Below are 17305 nucleotides of genomic sequence, written 5' to 3'. Positions count from 1 at the left end.
ATAAATATACATTTATATTTATCGGACTTGAAGGATCGACCGTGAGATGCGGTGATTAATACCCTTTGAGGGAAATGGATGGCAATGCTGTAGCCAATGAAATTCTAACTGAGGCTCGGCTATTGCTGATACCCTCCTGCCATGATCAGAGCTTTATATAGCTTAATAACACCTTATTCTTACACTGTCCTCTACAGATAACGGGGAAGATTAAAAGCATTCATGCTTCGCCCCTTTAAGCCAGTCCTTATAAGGATAAGGAACTGACTATCGGAGTGAATCCCAACGTATCCCGTGTGGTGGCCAGGATAAGAATAGCCTCAATATAGCTCATGCATGTCGTATGAGGCGACTTAAATGGGTATCCAGGGAGGGTAATGGATGTCAATGCTGTAGTCTATGAAGTTCTAACTGAGACTAGGCTATTGCTATTATCCTCCTGCCATGATCAGAGCTTTATATAGTTTAATAACACCTTCTCCTTACACTGTCCTCTACAGATAACGGGGAATATGAAAAGCATTCTTGCTTCGTCCTTTTAAGCCAGCCCTTTTAAGAACTAACTGACTATCGCTGTTTTCTTTGATGTATCCACACAGAATATAATCATAAAAGTTACTGCTGAGGTGGTAATATTTAAATTACTTTTCAAACATAATACGTTTGTATGTTTACACACTGGGAAACGACAATTACACGCTTTTAAAACAATATTTATTGCTTTTTTTTTGGTGATTTCATAAGAGAACTGTACACTAATTAATGTGAAATCAACATAGACATAATCGTAATCAGAAATTTTAATTGGATTTATTTATATTTTTCAGCCTGAAATTCAGAACGCCAATTACATTGGAAGCCCTCCTCCTACTAAGGTAATAAACAGGTTTTGATTTTTAAACAAAATCTTTACATATAATATAAAATACTGTTTGATAAAAGGCAGTTGACTAAATTATTCTGCAAGCTACTTTATAAGATGCACGAAATATTATCAGTGTTTTTTTTTGTTAATCGCGTAGCAAATTTTAACGCGAATGTGTAGCTCAAAAGATCCTCGAAATTTTTATGGATTAAGTTTATTCGTATTCTTCAATGAAGATTGCAAGAAATTCATAACCTTGAATAAAACTGCCAAGATCATCTCAAAAATGTTTCTTAATCAGTATAGATTAGTAATGAAGTCATATCTTAATTATGAACACCATTCAGATCTCAATTAATCTGTAGATTACTATAGAGCAGCAGATGTCAGTTAATATGTATGCAGTAATAAAGTTTACACGACCGTGAAGGATCTTGTTGATAGTCTTGTAAGAAGATGAAAATAATTCATCTTTAGGTTACAAGATCTTCGATCATTTATTTCTTGCTAACTGAATTTTAGTATAAAAAAAATAATAAAACTATTTGAATATCAAATTTAAGTACGCTGGTTGGGTTATCTTTTACTTTCCCTTTACTGTTTCATTTTAAAATCATTAGGAAATATCTGCCTAGTTAAGCACGGCTGTGATTTGTTACCATAAAAGATGTACAATATCAACCGCAAACCAGATGGGATTTGTTGGGGGTGCGTGTTCCTCTCCTTAATTTAGATGAATATGTGGTCTCTTGAAAATTATTGTTATTCGCTGTTTTGTTCAGTTATGCGCTGCTCTCTTTACGCGATAAGAAGACAAGATTGTTCCCAAGTCATGGTAAAGAGACAGCTAACGAGAACAGAGTATAATGAAGACTGATGACTGTCATTACTGTATGTAACTATGTGCAATGAGGCACAAACCACTGTGATAGTCTCAAAAGAACGTAGAGTTGAAAGAAAGATCCGGAGAAGGACTCTGAAGATTTGTAAACAAAATTAATGAACAGAGCTAGTCGTAGACAAAAATAAAAAAAAAAAAGATGACTATTATTCAGAGATAGATAGATAGATAGATAGATAGATAGAGAGAGAGAGAGAGAGAGAGAGAGAGAGAGAGAGAGAGAGAGAGAGAGAGAGATTAAATATTTCTTGTGAATAGACTTTAATATAGATTAATGAGTTTGTTAATCCATCACCGCATTTTGTATAATCAGTGCCCATAAACGCATCTTGGTCCCATAAGTTGCAACATTATAGTTGAGTTCCTTTTGGTGATTGTTTTCTTTCATTAGAGTCAATGATGGTGATAAAATTAAACGGATGAAAAAAAAAGTGCAGTTGATTTTCCTGTCAAATACAAGATGTCTGATCGATCAATTGCTACTAAATTTAATGAGAAACACGCCAGTGACCATCGATCGAGCAGCAATCTAATTAATAGATTTCAAAGAAACGGAAGGAGTTCATAGCTGTCCATACAAATATTGGACGCATAAAATTTCAACCGTTTTGAAAGACAGCGTAGTGGGGATTCGACCACCTGCAAAGAATCGATACCAAATTTGCTTCCAAGATGGGGTTCGAAAAGTCCATTAAACAAATATTAAACGAATATTTTTTCATTTTGACAAAGTTCAATGTGTTCAAGAGTAGTTTGAAGTACGCCCTTCTATACAACCAGAAATTCGATTGCGTTTATTTCATTTATTCTCTCATCCTCTTCTTCTTTCATTCCATCTGCTGGACTTCTATGAAATAGCCTTCTTAACGAAATGTTCCTGAAGAAATAACACTGTTTAAGAAGACTGTCAATAGAGCTCCATAACCCTGGACTGCAGCATACGGCAGCAATATACAACAAGTTCTACAATATATCGGGGATCAATATACAATATACACGTATACAATAAATATGAAAGATATATATATATACCGTATAAGAAAAAAGTAAAAAAAACAAAATAAAAAATTTAAATATATTGCCCAGTAAGCAGATTTCTTCTTGACCTTGTTTTTCAATTCATTCCGGAACATACAATCCTACCTTAATGTCAATTATTCAGTGGCTCCAGAGACCTCCATGGGTTCTCGCGTCTTCATTTTGACTCACAACTGTGGAGAAAATCATAAACTGGTTTTAGAAACATAAAATAAATGAATGAAAATAAAATAATATAAATACTAAGATCAATAACGGAAATTCTTCAGAAATCCTCAGGGAATAAACCTGAAAATTTCTAATTTCAGGAAAATAAGCTGAGTATATTAGTTCTTCTTCGCCGATTTTAAGAGGGATTGTATGAGCTTTTCAATCGTATTAAATAACAGCCAAGCTTGTTGCATACCTATTAACTCCATCCTCCTAGAAGGAGCCTCAAACGAGTAATCTATTACCGATAGCGAATGTATAAAGTTGGACATTTTAACCAGAAAAAAATTTTTTTTTCGGATAATTTCGGATTCCTGATCGTGCGAAGATTATTTCTCACAAAATTATTTTGATTTTCCTTCTCTTTGATTTCGCTTAGCTTAACGATCCCAGCTGAAGCGTAATAGCAATGCTCTAGATGATGTCCAGTCAAGTCCCTATTCAAAGATATCTCCCATTCGCGGTCATCAAGTATACGAAAATAAACGACATGTGACAAATAATTTAAAATTCCTGAACATCATGATTATTTTGTGTGTGTGTGTGTGTGTGTGTGTGTGTGTGTGTGTGTGTGTGTGTGTGTGTGTGTGTGTGTGTGTGTGTGTGTGTGTGTGTGTGTGTGTGTGTGTGTGTGTGTGTGTGTGTGTGTGTGTGTGTGTGTGTGCACAGAAACAAAAGACTAATATAAGCAAGCGCGAAAATATCTGCTGCTATCTATCTATTTTATATTGGAAATTCAAGTGCTGCATGAGGAATTTCACCAGTCGATAAAAGGCTAATTCAAGTAAATTCATTCATTTGTCGATGAATGAAGTAAACATACAAGTACTGACATATTATAATCTGCTTATGCAAGGCTTTATACTTCTTGCAAATAGTACAGATGCAAAAACGTTTTATTTACCATCCACCAGACAATCGTTTTTTTTAAAAGTCCACACGGATTTTAAAAAAATGTTGCACGGGATTGATCGAATCAATCACCCCAATAGCGCACGGTAGTATGCTGTTTACAATCTTTGAGAATGTTTGCAAGAGCTAGACTACTTAACTAGACCACGATGTAGAGTCACAGCGGTGCATTTTACTTCCAGGCTGTGAAATGACCGTCTATACTTAATAAACTGAAATCAGACTAATGCTGATTTTTTTTTATTTGGATTATAGTAACTCAAGAAGCGACCCTCACCCCCCGAAGTTTGAGAGATTTCTCGAGAAATAGGAAATATATATTAAGATTTCCGATTTCTAGGCTTTATTTTTTTTCTAGGCTCCCAAATGCGAAAGTTAAATCCTGCGATATAAACTATCATGGCTGTTGCTACTTTGTATTTTCTACGTTTGAGTAATTAATCACACACGGTCATTTATTTTCTTGGAGCATATCATTGATAGACATTACATGTGCATTCGCCATAAGGTCATTACTTGCTATTTCGCTATTTCCGTCCTACTCCCAAGAAAATGCACTACAATTTGTTTTGTGACATTATAATAGTATGTATGGTAATTCAAACCGTACAATATGCATGATAATCCTACGTGATTTATTAGGAACTGAAGCTTTTCTTTTAAGTTAATATCATTTTTCCTTTGTTATGATAGACTTTGTTCGAATATACTGTCAGTGATACATGACTTGGATTAAAAGACCAGAAAAAATAAATAAAACCATTGTGTAGTCACTGATTGGTAACGAAGTTTTTCAGAGCTTACTCCTCAGTGAAATTCAAACAAATGTCTTTTCTAGATATTCTGATTATAATTTCATTTATTTATCTTTTCTTAATTTTATAGCATTCCGTGGTGATTTCCCAAGTCTACAATGTTTTTTTAATTTTTATTCCATTGATGCACAATTATATTTTAATCTGTTATTGGGACGAATTTTTATACTCGACATATGAAAGAAATTTAATAAAATACAAATAAGTTTGAAAACATTTGATTTATAGTATTATAAATTTATGAAATGAAATATATTTTATTAAATATAATTTTAAATTTTAAAGAAAATTACTTTATAAAATAGAATTTTTATGCTAACATCTTTTATTAACTGGCTTGGTAGGAGAATGGTTTGAATCGACCTTGAGATGCGGAGATTAATACCCTTGGAGGGTAATGGATGTCAATGCTATAGCCAATGAAGTTCTTACTGAGGCTCGGCTATTGCTGTTACCCTCCTGCCATGATCAGAGCTTTAATAGCTCAATAACACCTTATCCCTACACTATCCTCTACAGATAACGGCGAAGCATTCTTGCTTCGCCCCTTTAAGCCAGTCCTTACAAGGACTTTAAAAATGATAATTATTCTAGTATTCTGAATTGAGGAGTGATTATATTATTTGTGAGTCATTATGGTTATTTGCCTGGTGAGGATTAAAATTATAAAAATAGTGAATAGTGTAATTACGGATGATTGAATTGTGGGTTGTTAATGATTAGAAAAGTGGTTCGCTCTTTCGTCGACCTTCCATAAACTTCTCTCAATCCACTCGCAAGAATCAAAATACTTAATGGGAAGCTTTTTCTTCATTTTGTGATTACGGGATCTCTATTTGCTGTTAGATCATCGGTTTGATCTACGGGGATTTCACATTTCGGTTGTAGGACCAGCTTTTTCAACTTTAAGGACACTTTTATAAACTGGAAATAACTACCCTCAGTTTTCTAGGATAACATTGGCCCAGTTCCACATATAACATCCACTGAAGATATAGAAAAGGCAGTGAATATCTTTGAAAAGCAAATACTAACAGCAGTATCACAGGTAACAAATATAACCAAGTGTGCACTACTAAATAAATCCCAGAGGACATAAAACGCTTTATCCGTGAGTAAAACAGATTAAGAAGACAATATCACAGAACATTGGATCCCGCAGATAAGCAGGCAGTTAACAGGGCAACAGAGTTTTGATAATTGATAGACATGGAAAAACTAATAGACGAAACAAAATCTGAAGACGTTTATCCGGAATTTATCCACTTGGGTGAGGTGCTTAATAGTAGGTAGCCAGGAAAAGTAAAACTCTTTGACACGTTTCCCCCCACAATTGTCACAACATGACAATTGTGCTGGGAAACGTGACGGCATTGGACATCGGACAGCGAAGCTCGGGGTGGTCACTAGATCCTGAGGATGTGGCAATATCCCAAAACAATGCCCACTGTATATTGAATACAGCTGACACAGAGGAAAAATTCCAAACCGTTAAACTAAAAAAAGGAAAATTTCCGTTACTAGAGAATCATTCAAAACAACAGAAATTGAGAATGATATTAATACAAACTGAAAAGAAAGAACACCCCCCAGTCATCATAAAGGGAAAAAACCATTGAATCAGTTGTTACTTCACTCCGAACTCAAGAAATATCATTTATGAAAGCCACTAATACAGAAGAAGGAATTCGCATCCAGCCAAAAACTTCCACCGATTACAGACAACTAACAAAATTTCTGGATAATAACAACCTTTCCTACCACACATTTGCACTCACTAGTGAAAAGAACCTTAAAGTTGTGCTCAGAGAGCTAACAGAGTCCATTACAACAGATGAAGTACAAGTAGATCTCCAAAACAAAGGCTTCAGACCTACAAAAGTCAGACGAATGCGTATAGCTGATAAAACCCCATATCCTCTAATATTGTTAGAGATCAGTAAAGACCAGAAACACATATGCGATCTTCAGACTATTTGTGATTTAGTCATAAAGACTGAATCGCTAAAACATAAACAAACAATGACGCAATGTCATCGATGTCAAAAGTTTGGCCACTCACAACGCTGCTGCAAAGCAGATTACCGATGTGTTAAATGTGGTGGCAAACACGCAACAAATGAATGCCAAGAACCCCGCACACAACCAGCAAAGTGTGCAAATTGCGGAGAAACACATCAAACAAACTATAGGGGCTGCATAGCATTTCATCAAAACCAAAAGACTCAACTCCAAACCAGTAAACCTATGCAAGAACGCACATCCTCCCATCAAACCACAGTCTCCACAACGAACGGAAGGACGTATGCTGAAGTAACAAAACCAACCTACCTAAATGACCCAAAACCAAACCAGTCACAGCAAACCAAGAAACCTATCCTCCAGAACATAACAACCCACATAGGAGAAATGCTTGCTGAACTTCGGCAATCCAACTGAACTCAAGATGCCAAAGATATCATCTTAAGACACACATATTCACTGTTTGTTGAAATCCTTAATGGATAAGGCTAATAGAAAACCTAAATCATTACAGATTGTCAGCTAGAATGCAAACGGACTATCCAACAAGATACAGGAACTACAGGAGTTTGGAGCAGAAACCCAAGCAGACATCACACTTATAAATTAATCGCACCTTCATCCAAAATCGAAATCCGTCGTCGCAAGAGAAAGCTAATACAGCTTACAATGCTCACAATGAGCAGGTAAATTACCCATAATAATCCCCTAATACACAAACTAAAATCAGATGAAAGGATGAAGAGTCAAGGACTCGGTCCATCTCCCAAAGAAGTTCCAAGTTCCATGATAATTATTACCCGTGTGGTGGCCGGGATAAGAATAGCCTCACTGTAGCCCATGCATATCGTACGAGGCGACTAAAATGGGTACCCAGGGAGGATAATGGATGGCAATGCTGTAGCCAATGAAGTTCTAACTGAGGCTCGGCTATTGCTGTTACCCTCATGCCATGATCAGAGCTTTAATAGCTCAATGAAACATTATCCCTTCACTGTCCTCTACAGATAACGGGGAAGATGAAAAGCATTCTTGCTTCACCCATCTAGCCTTTAAAAAAATGATAATTATCAATGTGAATATTTTATGAATGTGTATTCATATATTCATATTGTAGTGCGTTTCATCATGTGATACACGATTATTTATTTCATTTTGTCTCAATTACATACTCAAGTATTTTATTCGACGTACCCTTTATTGCAACTTCTAACCAGAGATCTTAGTTGAAAGAATGTAGAATTCGAACACTAGGTACACTTGAAACGAAACAACCTGGTTAAATCCAGCTGGTAAGACTAGTGTCCGTCTCAGACACAATAGTGCAGGATTGCACATGCCCATATTATCGAACCTGAAACGAGTCAACTCATAACAAATTGTGGACCCAGATAAGTTTCAGGTCAGCAGGAAAATATGACGAACACAGGCCTCGGCCAGTGAGACTGCTATCCCTATGGAAGCGTAAAACACCAAGGAAGAAAGAACGAGTGTCGATGGTAATCAGTGTTGAAATTTGCGAGAGCAACTTCTATGGGGCCAAAAATACCAAGCGAGAGTCTGTAATAAGCTGGAAAAAATATATGCTCTGATTAGCGAGAATTCGTGAATCATGAAATGACAATAATATCCGTATCACACCACATCTTCGTCCTCAGAAGCGAGAGAAACTTGTGCTGCGAGGCATTACTGAAAGTATAATAACATCTACGACATAAATCTTATCGGCAGCATGCAAGTAACTAGTATCACTCGTGCTAGTTGAGAGCAGCAAGCAACAGCAAGAGTTATCCAACTTCCAATGTACCTGATACCTAATTGTTAAACCCTATAGTTCCTTCGGAAAAATGCAACGGTCGGTGTCACCAATGTCAAAAATTCGCACACTCAGAACCCTGCTGAAAAGGTTAATTTCGTCAAATACGTTGAAATCCATGGAAAGGCCAACTGTAGTAAACCAAAACTAATACTTCCAAATGAGCCAGATGCAACGGCCCACACGTCGCCAACTACAATGGATGTATACAGTACGCGACCAATCTAAAGATAGCAAAGTCTGCACAGTATGTTCCACCAATAACAATAATGGCTGAGACAGCAATCACAAACAGAATTGAAATTCCTCTGAAAGGCATTAAAACCACTCACTGATCACAACGTACAAGAAAAGAGCCGCAGCAACGAAGATACACAGCAACATTAATCTAAACCAACATTGACGCTATTTCTGAAACATACTTTTGGAATAAATGCTGAACGTATTTAACAAAGCCCCATGCTGGACTTCTTAAACGGATTTCTAAGATACACTCAAACAATCTTTTCGACATTCAATAATAGCTAACGCTCTCATGAAGCCTAGTTGCATTCTAATCTTTTTCTGAAATACCAACAATCTGAGAAGCAAAATATAATTGTGATCCTTGCCAACGAAACACCTCCGACCAGCCGAGATAAAAGTACGTTTCATATCACCACAAAATACCAAATTTTAGGACAGAGGCGGCATGGTCCTTTTCTTCAATCCCAATATAAAGCACAACATGTTATAATAAGGAAATACCGTGAGCAGACATATGAATTCAAAAATATAATAACGGAACAACTCCCATAAAATATTATTTAATAGTATAATTTTCTCCTGTGTATCGCAGGCGAAAATCTCCACCTTTCTCACTTCTCCAAAGGACAAGCTTCCACATCTTAGTTATCCAGGTGTCCACCAGATTCCTTGCTCGTGTGGATTATCTTATTTAGGACAAACAGGAAGATCTACTTCTATTCGACTAGAAGAACACCAGTCTTATATTCAATCCATTGAATCTGAACAGTCTGGATTTGCAGAACATGTCATCATCACTAAAAGTCGGTTCCTCATGGAACGGCTTTATTAAAGAATCATGTGAAACTCTACTTCACTCTCCTAACTTAAACAGATCCTGTGGTATATATATATATATATACCTACTTATGTGGCGCCCTTTGGAATTGTCCGTTATTTTTCAATTAGCTTTATAAATGTACTGAAGATGCCTGCTATACACAGGCGAAAATTATACTATTAAATAATATTTTATGTGCGTTATTCCGTTATTATATTTTTGAATTCATAAAGCACAACAAAGTCGAATCGTGGACGTACCAACGTTGATATCACTGGGGTGGAGATACAGACAACGCGGGAAATCTAAGAATTTGCTCTGCGTACAAATCCCTAAGCAGGCATCTATTATAATCAGATCTTGTTTGAGATATTAGACAACACCCAAGTAAGCTAGCAGCAGGAGACTGAGTTCAAAACCATACCGCTTGGAACAGCAAAACTAAGAACCGTAAAGGCAAAATGCCTAAAGAGTTGTCCTTATCCCACTAAAAAGCATTGTGATTGCAGTACCACTGGAACCTACGCATTAGGTCAGCCGGATGCCACGTTGTAAAGCTTAGGGGATATACAGGTTGGCAGTTGACCTTAACTCGGATCATAATCCAGTCTCACCTTGTGCTCAGAACATGCTAACCCTTTAAACTAAACACCATCAACAAGAAGCAATTTTTTTCCTCACAGAAAAACTCGATTTTTGATTCCACAAAAACAAGCAAACTGCTAGAAAAACATACGCAATTAACAGGCATATTATACTCGGAGCCTTTGTTGCATCATCATCATAAATTTCGTAATATGCGCCATCAAGGGGGCGTGTTAAGTTTGTATAACTACTAACATATCAACAATCTTCCTCTTTCAGATTACGTTATTACTTGTCAACACTCTAATAATACCGTATCTAATATTTCAAGCTTCTGGGGCACTTCTGGCTGAATCAATCCACCTCTATCCTAGTCTTTTTTGGTTCGTTTTCCAGCTCTTTTGCCAAACAACCATCTGTTTTGCTAACCTTTTCTCCCATATCCTGTTCAAGTGGCCATACCATCTTAGATTAGCACTGCTCACATATTCTAAATGCAAACAATGTCGTCAAGTTCCTTTCTAATATCTTCATTTTAATACGATTCTGCCATTGATGCCATCTGTTCGTGCCCCTAATCTTTCTCAGGACTCTCATATCTGTGGTCTCTAATCTTTGATCAAATATTTTATTTCTAACCCAACTTTCAGATCCGTCACTTAAAATTGGTTTTCAAACTATGATGTATACAGATAATTTAGTGTGTTTTGACTAATTTCTCTCTTATTCCATATAAATTTATTTTATTAAGTTGACTTCCTACCATACCAGCTTATTTGATTCCGTTGTCTGTTTCCATATTTAATTACATTTCTTCTTTTTGACGATTTTTATGCTAATTTTTATGGCTCTTCTTCAGTTTAGTTAAATAATTATAGAGAATTAGAAGTATACCATATCATCTGCATAATGCAAGTAACAAGTTCGATATCTCCGATTCTAATATCAAGTTTAATACCACTCTCTTTCATAATGCGATCCAGAAAGATGACGAATACGAGTGGAGATACTGGCATATCCTTGTCTCATACCTGATTTTACATCAAACAATGTTCTGTACTTTCTACAATTTTAACTGCTGATTAAAAATATAGAATCTGTGTAATGTTCCATTTACCCCATATAATTGTAGCGATTTGAATTTTCTTTTCCTCTGGGCACCATGTTATAAGATTTTTCCAGATCTACATAACTTACGTACAGATCTTTGTTATACTCTCCACTTCACAGAAAGCTCCAAATTCGCCTGTTGAGTCATTGCTAGTCTTGATGTATGCTTCATCAACCCAGGGTCATATGAAGAGCTCAAATATCCAGACGTTTCCAACCATACAATGCAAATACTTAGGCATGTTATTCAATTCACTGTAGTTCATACGTTAACGCCCAATCACCGAGAAGCCAGGATTTTAGACATTGAAAATTTCTACGGAAAGCAACTACATCTACCCCCCCCCCCAAAGACTGTCAACCATTTCTAGAGAATCATCATAACAACTGAAACAAAGTTTGTTATTCGATGCACTCTGCTGAATGGTGGTATATTTTTGTGAAAATCCAACAAAATATTTCAAAAATAATAACATGTTGGCCAATAGAATTTTGTTTTGACAGGACTTATATGTAAAAAAATGCAACTCGTTTTCTGGTTTATAATATCTTAAAAGATCATTTTGTTTAGCAAATTTTGCAATAATAATTAATCTGATTGAAAACAAAATTAAAACCTTTCGAAAAATATTAAAATAAATTCTAAACGTCAAACTTTATTCAATTTCAACCAACCAGTGGGGAATTATTTATATTCTTTCGACTTTACTAATAAACATGCTCTTATTGAAACCAAAATTTAACCAAGTGGTTACTACCACGTGTCTATTCTAAATCCGTGATCTTATTCAATTCCATATAGCCAAAATAGAATTATTAAATAGCACTATGTACAGCAATCCCTCGATTAATGCGGCCCCGATTAGTGCGTTTTCAATTAGTACGCCTATCTTAAAAATAAATGTTATAGATTTTAAAAATTTTCCATCTATACATTTTTTATGGCTAACTATTTAAAAAATCACTCACCAGGATGAAATAATTTAGTTACCGATTTGAAACATTTTACAAAGTTGTTTTTTAATGGCATACTACACTATTTCCATGTACACTATGTTCCAAATTTATCGCCAAAATTTATGTCGTCTGCTTTACATAGCATTTTGCTGATCATATCACGTTCAATTGTTTTCTTGCGAAAAATAGAAGTGTGAAAATGATTCGAAAAGTAATCTCATTGGAAGAAAAACTTGAAATAATAAAGAAAAATGAACAAGCCGAGTCCAGAGCAGAGAAAGGACAAGAACACAAAAATGGGTGAATCAACTACTGAATACAAAGAGAAAGGTAAGGCTGCTTCAAGTTCATCATGCATGCGCTCGAAATCAAAGTATTATAATATAATGATTGAATTAGAGAGACTTCTTTTTACATGGATCAGAGATTTTAACCAAAAACGGATCCCTCTGAACTGGCCTTATTAAATTTGTAACCTGGAAAGAAAGGGCTATCAATGATGGAAAAGAAGAAGAATTCCACGTTAGTGCTGGGTGATTTGAGCGTTTCAAAAAGAGAAATAGCCTACATAATATTCTAATCACATGCGAAGCTGCAAGTATAGATAAGGAGATATCCATAGATTTTGAAGAAAATTGTGTAAGAAGGGGACTATTGTGATCAACAAATATTTAATGTCGATGAAACCGGCCTTTTTTTTTGGAAGCGAATGCCTTCCAAGACGTTTCTGGCCAAATCAGAGAACTCTCAGCCTGGTTATAAAGTCACAAAGTCGAATGAAATTATTACTAGCACTATGCCAGCCGTTTGGAAGCACATTCTTCCACGTGTGCAAATGATTTTACAGGCTTTTCAAATGAATCTAAGTTAATTAAATCTTAATCTGAGAAATTGAGTGATTCCGACCTGCTAAATTTAGATACACAGCGGGAAGATCCTGAATAATGTAAAGAAAATTTAATCACTGACAAGCCCATAGAGGTTTCACAGAAACAATTTGAAAATAGTTTTCGTACAATCGAAATTTTTAAGCAGCAATGCTTAGAAACTGAGCCTGGTGAAGAGAGAACCAGTAAAATTTGCAGAATAGGCAATAGGGCCATACTCTCAGTTGTATGAAAAAGAGGAACAGAACGCCCGCCAAACTACGTTAGCTCAATTCTTTGTTAAGAAGCAAAATAATAAATTTATATTCTCAATATGTTTTATTGTCTTTCAGCTTCATGGTTTTTCCTTTAATTAGGACCTGAGACATACCCTAATTCTTTTATAAAAAAAATTAAGGGTCAAAAAAGAAATCTGATGAACGAATTATACATTTTCCCATAGGTTATTATATTCGATTAGCGCATTTTCGATTAATGTGCCTGTTTTAAAGAACGCATTAGGCGCACTAATCGAGGGATTGCTGCAATTCCTAAACGTTTGGCATCCTTATGTAAATGACTCAATTTTCAAAACAATAGAATTGGTCGACACAATTGTGTTTAAATTCAAAATATCAAATTAACGTCGGCGAGACCTTGAAATGACTTCCGTATATTAGTAAAATTGTGAACATTAACACCATATAATGATTAAGAGTATGTTGGAAACATGGATTGTTTTTCTTATCAGAAACAAACAGTATTCTATATCGATAATATCTCTAAGCAAAGAAAGCTGAAGAGCCATATTTCGGAACTAAACGAGCTATTAGCTATATTTTGGTTGTTAAATCAGACTTCGAGACAAGGACAACTGGTTTATGTTTAGTTTTACAGTTGAATTTTAATATAGATGCAAGTAAATATTATTAAATTATAATTTATTTATTATTAGTAATAAATTTATAGTATTATCTAAAGAAATTTAAATAAAGTACTGCTTTCATAAGATGTTTACAGCTGCACCTTTTTCTAATGAGAATATAAATTATAGAAATAAATGTATTAAGTACAAATAAAAACAAGAATTAAGACAATACAATACCCTTGGAGGGTAATGGATGGCAATGCTGTACCAATGAAGTTTTAACTGAGGTTCGGCTGTTGCTGTTACTCTCCTGCCATGATCAGAGCTTTAATAGCTCATTAACACCTTATCCCTACACTGTCCTCTACAGATAACGGGGAATATGAAAAGCATTCTTGCTTCGCCCCTTTAAGCCAGTCCTTATAAGGATAAGGAATAAAAACAATAGTGCTTTTTGTGTGGTATTCTTTCCTCACTGTAATATAATATAATATAATATAATTTATATAAACTATAATATAATTTATATAAACTATAATATAATTTATATATGAACTATTACGCTTTTTATAATAATGATAGTCAAGTAGCTTTTTATTTTATCGTCCTACATGTTGCGCCGATTTTTCTATCGGCATCTTCAGGGAATACAAATTAGTAAGCTATATGAAGGTAACAGACTAGGTTATAACTGATGGGTCTAATTCATACAAAAAATTAGTATTGTGCGAGACAATGCGCGTGTTTCGGGAACGTGATTTATTTGTTATGACACATGATGTAATTGGCGTGAAAGTTCATTTCCTTGATGTTTAATGATCTAATTAAAGCTTTCAAATTTCTGGGAGGGTTAGACTTTCATTCTTGTTTAGGTTTCCGGCAGTGCGGACGACTGTAGCTGTTTCCTTGAAGGTTCTTGAATGATAGTTATCTTCTATATAGGGCATATACCTTTTATCCCATTCAATGTGATGATTGGTAGAGGCAAAGTGGCAAGAAAGGCCTGAAATGTCTTGTCTGTTGTTTCTGACATTGACGTTTCGAGGCTTCTAGAGGTCTGACCAACGTAACTAGTACCATATGAGCAAGGTATATTATATATTCCAGAGTACTTGTAGAATGGATGAGGGTGTTTCGGTGATCTTAAAAATTTCCGAATAGTGTTGACCGGCTTGAATGTTACTCTGATATTATGTGGTTTTAGAAGGTTAGCCAATTTTTTGGAAATGCTGCTGACAAATGGAATAGTAATAGTACTGATGTATTAGACGTCATCACGTTGTCTTTGTGGCATATCAGTAAAGAGAATCTTGTTGCAGAGTCTTTTTGGATAACCATTTAAAGAGAGCTCTCTGGATATCGTAGTTAATTCCTTTTGTAGGTCATCTTGGTCTGTTGTGTACTGTATAGCTCTTTTCTTGAGCATGTGGATAATGCTAAGTTTCTGGGATATATGATGAGACGAGTTGAAATGGAGGTAACGTCCAGTATTCGTAGGTTTTCTATACACAGATCGGTTGATACTGTTATTGGTTTGTTTCTTTATTAGGATGTCTAGGAATGGCAGTTTTCCATCTTTTTCAATTTCTAATATGAATTTGATGGTATGGTGGAAACTATTGATTCGGTTGAGATAATCCATTAGATCTTTTTTCGTATGATTCCAAATGAGAAAGATGTCATCAACATATCTGTACCAAGTTTTCGGTTTTGGGATGATTTGGGATAAGATGTTTTCCTCTAGATCTTCCATGAATAAGTCAGAACAAGGAGGAGAGGGGGGGGGGGAGGCTGCCCAGTTTTTTTGCCGAATGAAATAGTTAGAAGACAAACAGTGATTGAACAAAGTAGTGATGTTTCTTGGGAACAAGTTGTCTAAGATGTTAATGACTTTAACAACTGGAATGTTTGTAAACAATGTTTGTAAACAAAGATGTAATGTCCAGACTTGCTAATATATCATCTTCATAGATAGGGATGTTTTTTAATTTTTCTATAAAATGCTGTGAGTTTTTAATATAAGTATCCGAGATGTGAATGTGTTGTTGTAAAATCTTTGCAAGGTACTTGGACAGCTGGAAAGTAGGAGAGTAGATTCCATCAACTATTGCACGTAATGGCATACCTTCTTTGTGGATTTTAGGAACGCCATACAATCTTGGAGTTAGTGGTTGCATTGATTTTATTATTATTACTTTCTTATTACTTCTATAGGCCAGTTAGTCATTCCACGTAATAGTTCATTGGAGTCGTTATGGTTTTTTTAGGGTAGGATCAGTATTGAGAACGTCATAGACAGACGTGTCAGATAATAGATTTTTAATTTTTTCTTCATAATCTTTAGTATTTAATATAACTGTATTGTTGCCTTTGTCAGCTTTATGTATGATGATATCTTTATTATTCTTTAATTTGAGTAGTGTTCTTCTTTCCATTTGGTTAGAGTTGGTGTTAGGAGATCTTGACGGAGCGGAAAGGATTATGCTGTTTTTTAGTCGTAAGTCATTAGCTATTGGGTGTGGTAGAAATGAGATGGCTTTCTCTAAGTTGCAGATGAACTCTATTTTACGAATAGCAGTAGGTTTTAAGGCAAAATTGAATTTTTTTTGAGAATTGAGATCTCAGGTTTTGTTACAACGTGTTTAGATAAGTTAATAATCACTTGGTTATCTGGTAGAGACGGTTTGTAGTTGATATGATTATCATACAGCAAGTTAAATTTATCAATTTGTGTCTTTTTGCTGTGGTTAAAGGTTTTGGTAAAACTGTTGCTAATCATATTGTCTAATAGTTGCCATGTCTCTACGTCAAGGTTATTAGAGATATCTGTGAATACGTTAGGGCACTGTGAGTCTATTTTGCTAAGCAAGATTCTATATTATTCTAAACAACAGACAAGACATTTCAGGCCTTTCTTGCCACTTTGCCTCTACCAACCATCTCATTGAGTGGGATAAGAGCCATATGCGCTGTATATAGAAGAGAACTACCATTCAAGAACCTTCAAGGAAGCAGCTACAGTCGCCCGCACAACTGGAAACCTAAACAAGAATCAAGGTCTAATCCTACCAGAAAATTGGAAAGCTTTAATCAGATCATTAAACATCAAGGAAATGAACTTTCACGCCAATTACATCATGTGTGATAACAAATAATCACATTACCGAGACGCGCGCATTGTCTCGCACAATACTAATTTTTTGTATGAATTAGAACCATCAGTTATAACCTAGTCTATTACCTTCATATATCTTACTAATTTGTATTCCCTGAA

General features: G+C 35.3%; 1 protein-coding gene across 2 annotated transcripts in view; it reads left to right on the top strand.

The window, feature by feature from the left end:
- The window catches only part of LOC150100112 (transient-receptor-potential-like protein), an 88022-nt gene that overhangs the window by 23712 nt on the left and 47005 nt on the right, over positions 1-17305 (top strand). Inside the window, exons 8-9 of one of the 2 annotated variants that reach the window (XM_090402966.1) lie at positions 828-875; positions 17082-17088. In XM_090402966.1, coding sequence (XP_090259092.1) covers positions 828-875; positions 17082-17088 — 55 coding nt within the window. The remainder of the gene's footprint in view (positions 1-827; positions 876-17081; positions 17089-17305) is intronic. The other variant, XM_090402965.1, reaches the window with a different exon arrangement.

The sequence above is a fragment of the Typopeltis vanoorti genome, chromosome 13, assembly GCF_054136105.1.
Source record: "Typopeltis vanoorti isolate ZY-2024b chromosome 13, IOZ_Tvanoo_1.0, whole genome shotgun sequence".
Classification (NCBI taxonomy): domain Eukaryota; kingdom Metazoa; phylum Arthropoda; class Arachnida; order Uropygi; family Thelyphonidae; genus Typopeltis; species Typopeltis vanoorti.
The sequence above is the reverse complement of the archived record's forward strand: the minus strand, read 5'-3'. Positions and strand labels throughout refer to the sequence as shown.